Source organism: Gobius niger, assembly GCF_951799975.1.
Source record: "Gobius niger genome assembly, chromosome: 11".
NCBI classification, from domain to species: domain Eukaryota; kingdom Metazoa; phylum Chordata; class Actinopteri; order Gobiiformes; family Gobiidae; genus Gobius; species Gobius niger.
Genome location: NC_136862.1, coordinates 9,655,235 through 9,673,049, shown reverse-complemented (window position 1 = coordinate 9,673,049; position 17,815 = coordinate 9,655,235). Strand labels below are relative to the sequence as shown.

Sequence of the window (17,815 nt, the reverse complement as noted above, 5' to 3'; positions counted from 1 at the left end):
TTCTAGCTCTTCACGCATTGTTGCTAGCCTTGTAATAGCTCATTAAAAACTCCCCAATTACATGTCCCGTTTTATTAACAAGGTGCAAATAGCCGTGTGCGTACCTCTCACGGATAATGCGCTGTAATAGCATTGTTTTCTCAGCTTGGCGCTAACACGTCTGAACCATATTTGCTCTTTTATGTTATTGTTTATGCACCTGCTCGCCCGCGCTTTCCCCCAGTATCGAGGTGTTAGTTAGATTATTGACTTGGCTCATCCGGTGTTCATGTCCAACACTGTCGGTCTGTCGTCTGGAGCCGGCCAAATCAAAGAGACACAATCTTCCAAAGTCAAGCCGGTCTCTGGGATGCACAATTATAACTTGCCCACACACACACACACATAGTACCTGCGTGTTTGTATTTGGGCTAATGCGAGATCAAACAGCGCCAGGGCAGTTTCTTTGTCTTTCTGTCTGACACCGGTTGACCGCGCCGTCGGGGGAAAATGTCCGCCGCTCCAGATGGCCCGTCCATCCCTGAGTTAACGTTTGACTTTGCCACAGTGTGTCCGGTACAGAGAGTTTGTGCGATTTGCAAATCAATTCTTTCCCAAAGCTGCGGAAACTTGCCATTCGATCGAACCGGAATGTGCCGGGACTAAAGGCTGCTTTTAAACAGAGTCCTGTAGGAAAACAACACTATATTAGACTGACCACAAAATAAAGGCTGGATTTAACTCACGGTTTTGAGTATCTGCACTTGGTTAGATTGAGGTTCAGCATCATTATGAGCCTAACTGTTAGAGGATAACATTAAATCGCTATTTATCATGATGGGTCAAGCTGTAAAGTCATAGCTGTAAAGTTGTATTATCTCTGTCATAGCCTTGGCCCACGGATAGTACGACTTTACAGCTTGACGCAGTATCATAAATAGTGATTTAATGTTATCCTCTAACACTAATGACCAAACATCCTGAATGACCTGGTTATTCCATCGATGGGTTTCCTCTTCCTTGATGGCACGGGTATATTCCAAGATAAAAGTGCAAGAATTCAAGTTGCTCACAAACTAAAAGAGTTGTGAGACATCATTTTAACACATGGATTAAGCACCACAAAGTCCAGAACGTAACCCCATTGAGAATCTTTGGGATGTGCTGTGGGAGGCTTTGCGCAGTGGTTACACTCTCCCATCATCAATACAAGATCAAGGTGAAAAATGAACAGTGGATCTTGAACATTGCAGAAGCTTAACAATGCCACAGCGAGTGTGCTGTAATCAAAGGCAGCCTAATGAAAAGCTTCTGCTCATGGAAACAACTTCTGACACTACTGTTATAGTATAGCTCACCATAACACTGTATAAGTTGCAGTAGTATGAGGTTTCACAGTTGAATTACATGTATCAAACCCCTTTTTTTTTAAAGACAGTAGAAAATCTTGCATGATATAAGATCTGATTTATTAAATGATTAGCCTGTGTTTTATAGTAATCCTAAATCCTGAACTAATATTAGGTTTTTAAACCTTACATTTTGGTTCTAAAAGGCAGACAGAGGCTCTTCCTCCAGACTGCTCTTGTTAGCTTTAGTTAGTGAGCTGTGCAGATTGAACCTGAACAGTAAGTGCCCCCATGTGGCAAATTAGAGACATTACATGAAACATAGTGCAACATCTACAGTTCATTATTTACTGATGGCGTAATGCAGTGTCTCCCAACCTTTTTTTTTGTTTTTTTTTATTGTTAGTACCCTCTCTCTATGTGTTCTAATCTAATCTATCTAATGTTGTAATAGTGTTGTCGAAAAAACAGATGAAAAGACTTATTGAAAGTACCCTCTGCTAAGTGCTCTTGTGCCCCCCTGGGTCCGAGGGTAGGAGTGATTTAGGAGACTTTTCTGTCAACTCTAGATATATTTTCTCCACGAAAGTCGCCCGCATAGACCTCTCCATTGGTATTCAACACTGTCGCCGTGACTGATCTGATGCGTTTGTGTAAATAGCGGCGCTTTATGTCTCTCCTCTATCTGATCATCTTAAGGAATGCATCATGCAGCCTCAATGTCATCAAGCCCAAAGTCACTGTTAATTGTCCATTCACCCGGATCGACCTTTCGCTCTCTCTCCGTTCAAGGAGAGAACTGCCTTCCACAGAGCGACAAAGGCAGGTGCGGACGAGCTGCTCGATCGAGTGGCTCCGGCGCTCTAAATGACCTGTCACAATTTGATTGGCTCATCCACAGATCGAGTCAGGGGTCAAATGGTACCTGAGCCGACTGACAATGGCATAAGCAGACGCCTACATACATGCTCCAGTGATAAAACGAGACTATAGCAGACTCGCAACCGTTAAAGGCACAATTTACAAGCGTTGTTAACAATCACAGGCAGATGGTCTCTGTGTAATGCCTGTTATAAATCAACTGGATAAGTATCGAAAGTTGAATGTCAGGCTCAGATGCAATTATAAAGTAATGCAATCATAATAAAAACAGACTGGAATGAATGAAGGCTGCACAATATTGGAGAAGTAACAAATTAGTAGTTTTTGACAAGTGTTTAAAAATCTAAAATCTAAAGTCAGTTCACAGTAGTCCTGGGTAAACGATACAGTTTGGTATCGAGAAAAAAAGTTTAGGTACTACCGGTATTGAAAAACAAGTATCGAAAGCAGGTACCAAAAAAAGAAAAATTATATCTTTAGAGACAAGTTTGCTCCAGGGACAGCAGTAAATAAACTTACATGGCTGTTTTCATTGTCCTTCATGGAAGAAATTAACATTATTTTTCTGTTTGTTTTGTTTTCGATGACACATTTTTAGTACAGGTATCGAAAAAAACGATTGGTGTCGAAAACCAAGTATCGTCAAAGCACTGGTATTAAAAACAATGTAACGGTACTCGCCTAGTCCACAGTGTATTTTCATTAGGTCGATATTCAATTCATATCTTCAATATTGCAATGACATTTGATTCAATCATTTTATTTATGGTTTATTTGGTCAGGACAGTGCAAGTTAATGAACAAGCCACACCGGATTGTAGCCTTAGGCTAATTTTCATCCGTCGTCCCCCATGCGCACTCTCAAACACACTCTCATACATCCTGGCCTATTGTACATGTTTTTAGTGGTAGGGGAAACCGGAGTACCCGGAGGAAACCTACGCAGACACGGGGAGAACATGCAAACTCCACACAGAAAGGCCCCGTCCTTGGTGGGAATCGAACCCGGACCTTCTAGCTGTGAAGCACGAGCGCTAACCGCTGTGCTACCGTGCCGCCCATTTGTGCATATCTTTCATTAAGTTTAAACAAAAATCATTTTTTTGGTAACACTTTATTTTACACTACCCTTGATACACGGTACCTAACTGAATTTAGTACAATGTAATGGGCTCTGTAACAATCTGCAATAACTTGTACCTATGGGTTAGATACACAATGGAATAATATGTATGAGTAGTTTGTAGGTACATAATGTAATAGGGCATAACCCTAACCTTAAGCCCTAACCCCAAGAGACTTGTGTCCTATTACATCATGTACCTACAAAGTACTAATACAAGTTATTCCTTTATGCGCCTAGCCCATAGGTACAAATTATTACAGATTGTTACAGAGCTCATTACATTGTACTAAATTTAGTGAGGTACAATGAATCAATATACCGTTTTTTTAAAATACTATTTTGTCAACATTTTGCGATTGTCAACACAAGATTAAATCGGGATCAAAACAAAGAACAGAACACAGAAATTTTGCACATTTTTAAGTTTGCCATGCTCACGTTTTAGGCTGTAGTAGTAAAAACACAGAGATTTTGCGATATATTGTGTCTACTTGCAGTATTGATATTGCGACACGTAATACTGCGAAAGCGGCGGTATATTGTGCAGCTGTATCGACATTTGAGAAAACACTGAAAAATAATGCCATCATTTCTCAACATGTTTTTTTTTTCTTTGCGATTTGCTAATTGTGGCCATTTATTTTGAAGCAATAAAATATGGATCCATAAGCCAAACAATACCGATATTATTGTATCCAAGCTCAGTGTATAGTTTTCTTCTTCCAAAACTGTCAGTGTTTTCAGCGGCTGTTCCATAAATCCCTGTAAGTGGCACAGTGCGGCACTCGGAGCCGTTATAGATAACGCCGAGCTGCCTCCAGGCCCGGTGCATAGGATTACCTTCAGTGTGAAACGACGGCAGCTCTGGTCTCATGCTGTCCACGTACTGGTACTCATCGCTGTCACCGCCATGTCCCCACTCACCTTGTGTAAAAGCATTGCCTTATTACAAAGTGAGATATGGGCTCGGCCGTGCATTATGTAAGTACTGAAAGCAGAAGCATGAGTCAGCAGAAACAATCATTCAGTAAAGATTTTCAGTCCGGCGCTGTTGCTTTGCCGGGCTGCTTATACCTAGAGGTTCATATCGTGCGAAATGTGTGACAATATAATTAATGAAAATGAGCTGGAAAGCCGTTACTGTGAGCCGATGAACTGCAGCGATAATCAGAAGCAGTTGGCAAATGTAGAGGCCTTTATTGCACTGCAGCATACAGTAATATCCTCCAAAGACAGGAAATCACAGTAGTGTGTTGCTCAAGCATTGAATCGGACTATATATTTTTTAATTGTAGTGAAACAGCATTTGTTTCTCCTCCACATGCCGGGGTTTGTGGAAAAATACTTCAGAAGCATTTCTTATCGATTGAGAGTTTGCAGACGAGTTTTTGTTGAAAAGTGACCCTGGAGGCAGTGAAACATGCTTATATACTCATCCCTGTGAAATATCGAGATGTTAGAAATGCATTAGGAATGTTGGGAATTGGCTTGGACATAGTTTAAGCTAGGGCTGGGCCATATGGCCAAAACCCCTTTTGGATGATTACGATTTTAAGCAATTTTATTTGAAATAAACTTTAAAAAGTCCCCTGATCTTTCATATGAAGAAGACTGAGTCCTGCTCATTAATATTTTATAATGTAGCTACAATTAGGCCCATTAAGAAAACATAACCCTTTTTATTTAAAAATTGTCTGCTCTCAAAAGTAAAACCTCTTCATAAGTCTTAGGGCCCGATCTTGTGCATCAAAACGGAGACGATAGCATGACATTTTGCGCTCAGTAGGAGCGCACTTTGTGATCTTGCCCCTACAGCCAAGCGCGGGCCGATCCGCGCCCAGCGGACGCTGTAGCTCTTTTTCTCTCGAGATGTGAACATCGTTTAGCTCACGATGGGGTAAATAAAGTTTTTAGTTTGACCTGTGAGAGCCTAAGGCTTAAGAAAGAACGCAAGACAGCGCAATGTAAACGAGGAAGTGAATGTCAGCCGTGTTTCCATCAGTGCAGTCACCTCCTCTTGTGACGCCCCCTCACAGGTGGCGGAGGCGAATGGCACATATAGCGCCGCCACTCGGAAAATAATTCGCCAAGAGCCCGGGCCGCCCTGTGCGCTGCAACAAGATCTGGCCCATGGAGTTTTCCAAATTGTTTTAGTTTTATTGTCTTCATGACTCTGCTGTGATTGACACCCGTCTCCATGGAGACTCAAGGGAAAGGGGCGGAGTTAAATGGTCCGTTCAGAGCAGAGTGAGAGAAAGGCACAGGAGCAGACTGGAGGAAAGTGGGAAAGAAAACTCCACCACGTCTTCTTAAAACACAACATTGGGAAGCAGCAGATCGCCAGAAAGTCTCTGCTTCTCCACTGGTGTCATTTTGCTGCAGAGCATCTAAAACGCTGATAAAATGGCCGCTCGTTGTGCAGACATGGAGCGGCAGACTAGATTTTACAGTTTAGCCATTGTCTGTTTTTAAAAGCATGAATTAATTGAATTCATTCGATTTATCACCCAGCCCTAGTTTAAGCCAGGATTAATTCAGGTATAGAGCCTTTGGAGTACATTTAAAGCAGTATTAGCTTTTATATCGATCCATTTTTACACCACTCTTCTACTTAAGTGTATATTATTGTACATTTTGTTACAGCAATGCTAGTAATTTACTGTTTGCAGAACTCTCTTCTTTGCCACAGTTTTGCATTTTGCCTGGTGTTTTGAGTGCATGTTTTTGCAGAATGACCCCTGATGTTTGTTTATTACAGGTAAATAATATAATAATGCATGCAGCTCAAACAAAAAGGGCCTTTTCTCCACAACAAGTTGACGATATATTTATAATTAGATATTTACTGCCATTACGTTGATGCATGAGGAGTGAACATTGAACTTGTAAACACGGCGAACAGATTTGTGTGTGAGTCACTTCCATATGTACTGTTGGTATAGTCAAGGCAAGTGAGTGGAGATGAATCAATGAGTGTATTTATGAATTCACTGTGGGAGTTGCATTAAGGGGTGTGAGTCTCCAGGGAGTCTCGGTGAAAACAAACAGGTTTGACTTAAAAGTCTTTGCAGTTGTGGCTTCGTCGCGGATACTATTTCTTGTACGCAACCTGTAAGACATTTCTAATACGTCCCTGCAATGTCTCCAAGACCTGTTGGATACCAAGGGGATCTTAGAGAGACATAACAGTGACATAACAGAGAAGTCACAGAGACATCTCCGCAACAGAGAAGATGTCACTGCAGCTTAACTGTCACGTTGTCTGGAGACATCTCTGAGACGTGGGTCATGAGTCCGAATCCGAGTCATGTAGAGGTAGGGGCAACTGCTCTTTAAAGGAACAGGCCACTGTTTTTACATACTGAGACATGTTCTTACCTGAGCTTAGAGGAGTTGATACGTACCTGTCTGGTCTTTGTGCGTGCCCTCAGTCACGCAAAGCAACCAAAGATGTTGTTAGCATTTGGCCTCTCACAGTATATTCATATAGCTCCAAACAGGGGTGAAGTTGGAAGCTACCAAGCTCTTCCATGGGCACAAAGACCAGACGGGTACGTATAAACTCGTCTAAGCTCAGGTAAGAACATATCTCAGTATAGATAAACAATGGCCTGTTCCTTTAAGCAGGAGGACACTTTGTGCTGATCATGTGGTTTTCAGCAAACTGCAAATCATAAAAGTTGAAATTACCATTTTGTGTTACTTTGGCAGTAAATGTGGCACCAGAACCGACACTACATTTAAGGGCCTCTTATTTAGTTTGCCTATGAGTTTATGTCTATCACATTATTGTACTTTTAGATTTAGTTAAGTGCTTATTGCAGATGCAGATGCTAATTGCAGATGCTTATTGAAACTATTCCACAGCGAATATGTGCTGTAATCAAAGCTAAAGACGACAAACAAAGTATTAAAGCATGTGACTCAGGCAGTGTATTACTGTGGTCTGCTGGCTACTGGTATCTCTTGTAGCACAGTTGCTGCACCGCCTTTTCAACATATGGAAATGTCAATTCCGTGTCAGATCAAGAGTCATGAAGCGATCTTGAACTAAATCTGTCTGTGTTTGGGAACTCCTCGGCTTTTTCTGTCAGACGATAAGCGGTGCATTTGCTTGTTATAACTTTGCCTTTTTTTGACCATGCTTCGTTGAATGGGACGCCCGTGCTGTGATCTCAGCTCTGCGTTAACCCCGTCACGTCTGTAAATAGAGCGGCGAGAGGCGGATGTCAGAAATGGCAGCGAGCCCAAAAAGGTCTCTGTTTGTGTAATCTTTTAAAGCGAGCGTCCGGCCAGCCAGCCGTGCTCCCCTCCGCCCACACAACCCTCTCTCCTGTGAGGCCGGCGCTGTTTTTCTGATGAGCCATTATTCTCCATCGCTGCTTGCTTTTGTGGTCATCTCTATAGTTGATGATAACTCCCACGCAAACACTAGACGAGCGCATCGTGCAATACGCCATGTGATTGCTTATGTGCGCACTGGAAAACGGGGAGGCTTTTCATCGTGCGCTGTTATGACATGAAATGGTGGTGAAGATGAAAAAGGGTCACAGTGAATAATACACATTTGATTTTGGAGGTTCATAGTATCACATTTTGAAGTTAAGCACGAATCAAACTTGTAGAGCTCTTTTGTGGACACGCAAAGCCGGTTTTCCTAGTGAAACAAAGACAAGACAATACATGAAGTAAATGCCAGTTTAAAGAGTTTTGAGGAGTGCAGGGAGTAGCGGCAGCAAAGGCTCAGTCTCCTAAGGGTCCGGTGCTTGGGTGATGGGTGTGAGAAGGTTGGCGTCGGCAGAGAGGAGGCGGTGTGAGTGGTGATGTTGGAGGACGGGTGTGAGTGAATGAGCAGTCTGGCATTTTCAGCTCTTTCCCTCATCAAAAACATACCTGGAGTTGCTTTATTTTACTCAGACAGTAATTTACATGTAAGATGCGTCTTTACTCCAATAGATAGCAGAAGGTTGTGATCCTTGGAGCGCCTGTGTGTTTGTAAAGCTGTGAACTGGAGTGCACTCCCCGCGACTCGCCTGGAGAGATGCAGGGCGCACTCGTCATCAGCTGGACTCGACGGACCGCCGTTGTCTCTGGACAAGCAGCTGACGAGGGCTCATCGCTGCTGCTCTGCGGGGGCAAGATGTGGAGAGTCTGTGCGAGAACAGCAAGCGAGCCTTAAACTCTCAACCCCCACGTGAACCGAGCATGTTTCTCCAGTTCAGCCGTACTTCAATCTGAAAGCCCGAATGTGGCAAAAGAGCGACGACAAAAACGGAAAGGCAAAAATAACACAATAAAAACAGCGACAAAAACCTGTCTATAGAGTGATGAAGAAACATTTTTTTGATTAAAGTGATGAAAACATGACAAAAAGCAACAAATGATGAAAACACAACAAAACCACTTAAAAAAAATCAACAAGAGAGCCATGAAAGAGCAACAAAAAAGTGACAAAAATGCGACAGCAAAAAATATGAATAAGTTCAGATCAGTTTATTAGGTCTTAGCTTTCAAATGAGGCATTACCCTGGCCTAGAGGCTGTGAACTCTCCAGTCGAGAAGCTCTTAGATTTGGGTAAAGCTGAACCGGAGAAAATGCTCAGGGATGTAACAGTTAATCAACTATCGATCGCTCTCCAACTAGCGGCTAGAGAGGGTTGAAAGATACTGTATATCATTATCGTATTGATATTAAGGTATGAACATTCAAGATATTAATATCGAAAAACAAGATATAAACGATGTAGATTTTCATCAATAAAACTGCACTCTTTTGTATTATGATGTTTTTATTTTTCTCAAAAATGCTTGGTTTTCACCGAACCCGTAGTTATATCGTATCGATATTGGGATATCTGGCATAGATATCGAGATATGAAATTTTGTCCATATCGTTCAGCCCTAGTGGTTTGGGCTGTGCAGAGTCATTTATTTATTTACATACTTATTTGTTTACAATACACTCCTGCTCCAACCTTGGGATTTTCTACATAATTTGCAAGCACATTACTACAAAATTACAACGAAAGAAGGATTAGAGCCACGACTTGAACCCATAATGATTCCTGGCAAGTTGTTGAATGTCCCATTTAATGGAACAGGCCACCGTTTTTCCTTTCTGAGATATGTTCTTACCTGAGCTTAGATGAGTTGATACGTACCTGTCTGGTCTTTGTGCCCGTGGAGCTATTGGAATAAGCTGGGAGAGGCCAAATGCTAACAACATCCTTGGTCGTTTTGCTTGACTGAGCGCACGCACAAAGACCAGACAGGTACATATTAACTCGTCAAACTTGCATTCCAAAAATGTTGTTTCAGTGAATCATTAAGAGCTGAACACACCTTTTTAAACAAAACAAAATAACTTTAAACTTGCGTCCGCGCTTTACCTGGGTTTGCAGTTTTGTTTGTAGTGCCGTGAGCCGCTTGTGTCTCAGCACATGTTGATGCTGAAGCAGCCGGATGTTCTGGCATCATTTGCTCGCAACTTAAAGCCACATGACCCTGATTACATGTGACTGAGGCGGAGGAGGAGGGGGAGGAGGTGGGGCCGAGAAATGCACTTTCTGATGGCACAGTCAGACGGCCCCACAACAGCAGCATTCATTTCTGTGCTGCTGCTCATCAGCTGTGAGATTGGCTTTTGAAGGTTTGGGAATTTTCAATCTCAGGATCAGTGGCTTGTGAGATTAGTTGTGATGGTGTTTTTTTTTTTTCTTATAGTTTATTTTGAATTCGAATTACTTAATATGGGATTGAAGGAGGATACTTCACTGGTGTTAAAAAGATATGTAATTTTTGAAGTGGATCGCACCTTTTAGCCTGAAATCAGCAGCTCCCTTCTATTCTATTCCTATGAATCTCAGGGCTCATATTATAGAGATCACACCTTTATGTACATCCACTTTGTTCTTTAGGAGGCTTTTGCATGAAAGAACGTAGAAATATATTGATTTCCCTTTATCTTAAAGAGACTATACAGAGTTTAAAATGTCAGTAAAAGTTGAGTATTTTCCTCCCCCTACATGTTCCAACAATGTCCTAATGTGTAGAATAAGCCCAGACCTATTCGCCACAACTTCCTCTAAAATCCTGCTCTGTCACTCAAATTGGTGTTAATTCGGGTCCGAAGTGCCGTCATGCACGAGCTTAATATAGAAGCTGCAGTTACACGTATGACCTGAGGTGGCAGTAGTGAGTATAAAATGGCGAACTTGCATGTAGCCCCTTTAAGGCATGAAGAGAGCTGCACAACACCTTAGTTTTTAGACTTTATTGTATTGAGTGTTTTCTTCTTCCTCCTTTTACAAACTATAGAGAGATATATAATACAAATATATTATTACAATCCAATTCATCAAGATTTGTTGGCTTGCAATGTCTATTTCACACTGTACACAGTCATTCAAAAATCTATATAACTAGCGCACCAAAAAGAGAAAAATGCTTTGCTACAATGGTTATTTGATTGTTGTTAAATCCCCCAAAACAACAGAACAAAGTTTACAGAAAGACATTATGGTAATGCAGTTTAAAGGTAAAATTCTGTTTATAGATTCTGAGTGCAGTTGTAACGTTTGACCCTGAATTAAGAAGAGACCAGACGTTAGTATCCTGCACGTTCTCCGACTTTACATATTATTCATTGCCGTCCATCCTTTGACCTTTGGAGCATAACTGCCTCTCCTGCAGAAAAACCTGGGATTTGCAGTTCAATCCGCGGTATTCCCTGCAGCGGAGACCATCAATCGCCTGCCTGGAGGTGCGGACGCTGTCAGTTGACTCATTTATTGACACAGGGCTGGACGCCAACACTCCAAACAGCTCTCTCGCTTCTCCCGCTCTCCGCGTCTCCTGCTGTTCTTAACTGCCTCCCTCCGTCCCGTCATTGCCTTGTATTCATCTTTTTTTCCCTCTCGCCGTCATTTCTCTCCTCCCACCTCCTCTTACTCACTCTCACTCCGTGCCCCTCTCCTCCCTCTCCTCCTCCTCGTTTATCCACTCGCACACTCCCCCCTCACTAGCCCGCACTGCTCCAGCAGCCAGGCAGCCAGCCGCTTCATTCATCATTCATCCCGCGAGCGGCTCGTACGGCGGCCAGGGAGCGCGTTTTGTCAGATAACTGAACCAGCGAAGGGGACAGAGGAAGCCAGAGGAAGGAGCCAAGTGCTGTGGCAAGCGGAGGTCAGCGTTGTGCGCGTCGGCAGCATGACAGCGTACCTGAGCAAACAGCACAGTTGCTTCTCAGAGCTGGACGCCAGGGAGGACAGAGAGATGCCCTGCTCCTACAGCTGGCACTCACAGCAGCCCGGCAATCTCCATCCCCATCACCAACAGCAGCAGCAGCATCAGCAGCAGCAGCATCATCACCAACAGCCGAGCCAGCGCTACCATTACGCATCAGTGCCCGGAGGTGCCACCCTTCCCAGGAGGGGGGGTCGCCCGGGCGGCTGGCATCACTCGGACAGCCTGTCCCATCGGAGTCCCAGTCACTTTGGATCAGTCAGGGCCAAGGGGGGGAGCTGCGACCTGTGGCCTGCAGAGTGTGGCTGCCATCACAACTGGCACGAACCGTATCAGGTAAAAGCCTGGTCCTGTCAGAATGATCCTGGTGGATTTGCATTTGGCTCCGGTGACGGGAGACTGTTGTGTAGAAACTAGAAATCGTTAGTTGTTGTTGTGATAAGGCCTGGAGTTGTCACGAGCGGTTTGTTTTTTCGGATCAGATATTTGTCAGACATGTTTAAGGTATTTATAAATCTATTCAAAACAAATATCTACAAGTTTTGCCAGACAATTTTCCGTATTTTGTCATTTTTCTTTCCTTTTTGGCATAAAATGTTAACTTACTGATTTACGCTGGATGCCATGCTCTGTTGCCAAAGTGAAAGTCTCTCTTTTAGCTCCATCCTAAATCTAAATTCTTCTTTCTGTCAAATGAATGTAGAAGAAAATCCACTTTCTTGACCAGCGTCTTCTTTCTGATGAGGCGAATAGTCTGCGCATGATCTTTAATGAGCTGATTGAGAGATATCGCTCAAGCATTTCAGATGCACAAACAAAGGACTGTCATGCTTTCCAATTAGCCGGAGCCCAGAATGTCTTAGTTTGAGTTCACAGCAATCATGTTGACTTCAAACCTTGCATAGATGCGTAATCTTGCTTGGCTGTGTTTCCCATCTTTTTTCTATCTATAAAAAAAAAAAATCAATTTGAAGTTCTTGGAGCCCGTTGGCAGCCACTGTTTATGATGTCTGCCACAATTGGGACTGGGAGGATTATGTGAGGATTAGAGCCTGTTTGAAATGCACAGACATCAGAGGCTGCCAAATTATGCATTTTGGTTTTCTCCGCACAGAACTTGTGCAAGACTTGACTTTTTGCCGTCTTTTGGATGTGATGAATTCTCCGTCTTTTTAACGATGTTTATCCTGCTTTGTTTTGTTACATTTTCTTTGACTCCACTTTCTCATAAAGTAGAAACAAATGATCACCTTTTTTTTCTTGAGTCGCTCATTTATATATATTTTTTTACAAAAGGATCAACTACCTAATAAAGCTAGAATACTATTCTCATATTCAAACCTTTTACTGAAAAACAATCCAAAATTGATGTTCCTTTGAAAGTCTCAAATGATCACCTTTTTTCTGAAACACTTCCAAGTTTCCCCTGCTAAGTGCCCCAGGACCCCCTGGGGTCCCCGTACCCCTGGGAGGGAAACACTTGCCTGGAAACCAGACTGGTGACCGTGGCATCAACTCCATTTCCAAGCAAACAGGAAGTGGAGTAAACCAATCAGCGAAGGGCGGGCATTTGTCGTTGATGCGGCGTTATTACGAGTTCAGCGTGAATATTTATTATGAATCACAAAACTCACCTACTGTCGATGTGTTTTTGGTAATTTACCACCGATTGGAATAAAGCTCTCTGTCTTGTGCGCCGCCCGTAGATTGTTATTGAGGGAACTTCTCCGCCCCGCAAGTGACACTGATCGGGCTCGTTTGAGTTTTCTGATAATTTGTAAATTTGTATTTTCAGGAACACTTTTGGTCTGATGTGATGATTTTGGTGAAACAGGCCAAAACATTTGCCGAAACACTCTCACCATTATATCCGATACATTTTTTGCCCGATCCTCTTAAAGGGGGATCAAATTAAGCACTGCCGCCAACAAGGGCGTGAGTCCCAGATTGATACCCCTCTGTATTAAAAAAATATAGAGGGGTATCATTCTGGTCTCGCCAGGCCAGGGAAACACTGACTTTAGAGTCTATAGTTTAGGCCATTTCTGTGAGAGAAGTTGGCTTTCAACTGTCAAAATGCAGGTGCTTCAACCTAGTTTTACTAATACAGTGTCTCTAAAATGTCTGGTCCACATAAAGCAAAATGTCAGCACTAAATAAGATTTTTTTCTAATCATCTAATTTCATTGACAACCTGGTCTGGTGAAGATAGTGTCCTTTATTTTTTGAAAAAAGTTTGAAAAATGAAATGGAATAAAAACAGTTTTGTAATGAATGAACATGAGTAAAATTAACTGTTAACGGTTAGTACTATCAGCACACACAATCCTGTGTGCTTCACGGACTTTATCCCTTGCAGACTGCATTGATTTATATTGTAGGAACCAGAAAATTAATATGGAAGGAAACAACACTTTTGTGTGAATGAGTGTGAATGACTGTAAAAAAAAAAAATGTTTTCACTCACTAAAGAAGATTTCAGTTTGTTAAAAGGACTTGCCGAAGTGAAAGTATTAATATCGCAGGTTTGAGGATCCGGTTCATAATTAAAGAAGGTTCAACATACAGTATTTGAATGTTATTTTCCTCCAAAACAGTGAATCTCCCATAGTGCTGTATACATAGGCCTCTGCCCCTCATTTGAAATTATGACCTCAAATTCTTGAATGACATCAATGCAACCGATTCCAATTAGATCCAAAATGTCGGCTTTCATGGAGGTGAGGGAGAGACTGTGCAGTAAAGCTCGGGACACAAACGACATGAGCAAGAAGCCGTAGTTCTATGTGTTGTTTTCAAATGCTTTACACATCATACTCGCACTCCGGAGAACAAAAAAAACATGGGATTACTGGCAAAAGCGGGCTCTGATGAAATTGATTTCAAGGATGAATGAACTGACCGAATTTTCACTTCAGAAAGCATTTCTTGAGAAGACAGCGATATCCTGTAGCGCTGGGGAAAATATGGCTACTTCAGAATTCAGACGTTTCAAACTGGCCATCGCTTCATCGTCTCGAGCGATCGTTCAGAGCTGGGTATTACACAAATTACCTTTAAAATCCTGATAAACAAGTAAAATGTTCAAAAATAGGTGGGCAGTCCTCCATACTGCATTTTGCAGTTACGCAGCTGTCTCTCAAGCTGCGTAACTGCAGCTTGAGAGACAGTGCAGGATTTTAGTGGCAGTTGTGGTTTAAACTCTGTATAGTCCCTTTAAAATCCAGATTCTGTGAACATTTAGTATTTTCCAGGAGAATTAACGTTCACAGCGTTACTGACAAGAAATGCTGTTCGTAAATCACATTGCCCACTCTAAATGATCGAAGCCTTTGCGATTTGCTCATTGCGACGTTTGCACTTACATTTTGTTCCCTTTTTATTGAAACAGCTGTGCAGCCTAGAGGAGCAAGAGGAGGGGCTTATGGGAGACCAGGAAGTGCAGCTATTGGATTTTATTAATATTTTGTTCATTCTCAAACCAACAAAGTGTAAGACAGTGCTAAAGATGTGTGTGATATTATTATACCTGGGAAAAGCATTATACCCATTAATTTAGTTTACAATTATAAAACTGTGCGTAAACTAAAAGCTCCACATTTAACCCTGAGGACAGCGGGGCTGAATTGCAACATTATGTAATACACCAGCCAAGTCTAATTATGGTTTACCTACAGGGATGCGCGTTATTTGTGCAATTATAACACAAGCCGAATTACCAGAGGCAAGGCCGGTGGGAAGTAATAGGAGGCCATCCATCATGCGGCGTGGGCCACAGTCGGGCGGAGAGATAGTGCCGTCTGTATTAACCTGCGCTGGAGATAAGAGGCGTCTTTTATAATGTGGAGAATTACTGTAGAGTCACAGCAGGGGGCTAATGAAGATGGGACAAGATGTACGTTGATTTCACTGTGAGAACCTTTTGCGGCTCTGTCAGCGCGATCTTTGTGGAGGTTACAGACGAAAGAAACACTTATTCTACCAACGATGTACTGTTGTATAATTGACTACCCCACAGAGAAGCATGTTTGCTTTTCAAGAGGGTTTATGGACAGGGAAAGGTTGGTTCAATATTAGATAGATAAGACAGTTTTTCCTGTTCCTTTTATTTACTAATGCTAAATTATGTTGAGCTCATTGGAATCCGTCACTGCTGTTGTTAATGGTGTGAAAAGAGCTGTTTCTGTCATGTACTTTATTTTCACTTTCTCATTCATCTTGGCTTTTCCTCAGACCTTCACATTCCACTCTGTGTTGTTGACTATTTTTACACACGGATTCTGTGAATTATTCATAGGTTTCCCTGTTTTCTTGAGCCATTATACATAGTGGCCCTTAAATTATTGAGGAAAAATTCAGTAAAAGTCTGAGAATCCTCTCAGGAAATACATGCAGCTCGGTCAAGTCCTCAGTTGTGGTTTTTACTCGAGAAACTGACTGCATCTGCAGGTGAGGACCGTTTCATCACAGGATGAAGTTGTTGATGTTCTGCCGAAGTAGGGCACTCCAACGCATGAACTGCTGTGATGCTCATAGGTCATGCATGACTGAAAAAGATGCATCACACTTTAATAAAATGTGTGAGCTGTGTGCGACCTCAGGGTGCGAAAACAAACCCACACATTCCACTGATTAGACTGTCATTCTGTTATTCACAATGAAAATAATCATAAAAAACATTATTGTTTCAGTGATTATTTTTGAAATCACTACTATATACTGGTCCCCAATGAATGAAGTGTTCATTTTTCAAACATGCGTCACTTCATTTTTATAGGCTACGTGATAAAATAAGATAAGATGGCCTTTATTGATCTCACAATGGAGAAATTTACTTGCTACATACAGCTCTTAGAAACACTCAGGGTCTGCAAATAGGCAGTATGTGTAAAAAAAAATAAAACAAATCTAAAACTAACCGTAACTCACCATAAACAGACGGCAGTATCAGCTGCTGATGGATCCAGACCTTATTAATGACTTGAGAGCTGCATCATTATCATGCCTGATCATGAATTTAAAATCACAATCAGATCATTCATAACAGAACATGCTTTTTTATGTTCAGGAGGATTTCATGAAGTACATAATTTAACTCTGAGTATTTTGTGTAGTAAACTGTGTTGTCAAATCTACAGGATCCATTTGCAGACCTTTGTAAAGAACTGATCATGTTCCCAATATCGTTTATAACACTATGTTATCAATGATTGTCTTCAGAATCATCACGAGTTAATGCAATGAGGACGTCTGTATGAGCCGTGCGCTCACTTGTTCTGTGCTGAAACACTGCCTGTATAATGCAGCACTTGATGTGGTGATATTATCGCTCGTATAGTTTCGAACAGCCTGGAGCATTGTAGCGAGTGAGCAGAGCTTTGCTGCTGGACCACTGCTTTAATGTGCAGTTGGAGGCATGTCACGTGGCCATGAATAAGAAGAGGAATGAGCCTAAGTGCAGCTAAGCATCCCGTTTATGTGTTCAGTTGAGTGGCCCGTACATCTCGGGGGGTCTGTGTGCACACATGTGGTAGAGAGACTGTAGGGCTGCCAGACAAACTCGTGCATACAGTACGAGATTAATCAGCTCCGGACTTTGCTCAACTCTGTGTGATTTTTTTAATTTTAAGTGCACAGTCTTAGTGTGAGCAGTCTGTATGTACTGTCGGCAAACGAACAAGCAGAAGTCAGCAGAAAGCATTGAATGACAGATCCTTCTGGCCCGTGATTGGATTGTCGGAACCGCTTCTTCTCAGGGTATACACAAACCACTTTTTAATATCTTTTACTGCTCTCCCTTGTTATAAACACAGAGGCGGGAGATGTTGCTGCATTGCAGAAAGCTGTGGCTTTGTACAGTTGGCTGCTTTGAAACAAGACGGTAGAATTCAACCAAAAAGAAACCTTAGATCAGGTATGAGGCTGATCCAGTCACTGTTTGGACGACCTGTCAATTAAGTCGAATAGTTTGCGTTCAGAACTTTCTAGATTGTCATGTCGTAATTTCACTTTGGGCAGGGGCCTTTACTGCTTAATCAAAGAGAAACAGTTTGGGAAAGAAATCTCCAAACAGAAAACTACAGATACAGCATTCATCTTACGGTTGATAGCCCTTTTATCTGACCAACATCAGTCACATCATTTTTCAATATTGTCTCCACTTTTGGACACCTTTATGAGACAGTCATTTGACGCTAGTTCATGCTATAAGAGAGAAGACTAGAACTTTGCAATA

The 17,815-nt window shown here is 42.1% G+C and overlaps 1 protein-coding gene across 16 annotated transcripts in view; it reads left to right on the top strand.

The window, feature by feature from the left end:
• The window catches only part of dlg2 (discs, large homolog 2), a 206,328-nt gene that overhangs the window by 104,612 nt on the left and 83,901 nt on the right, over window positions 1–17,815 (top strand). Inside the window, exon 1 of one of the 16 annotated variants that reach the window (XM_079565571.1) lies at window positions 11,055–11,916. The exons of the other annotated variants lie outside the window; for them this stretch is intronic. Coding sequence (XP_079421697.1) covers window positions 11,545–11,916 — 372 coding nt within the window. The 5' untranslated portion in view covers window positions 11,055–11,544. Of the gene's footprint in view, window positions 1–11,054; window positions 11,917–17,815 lie in introns of those variants that run through there. 16 annotated transcript variants of the gene reach the window in all.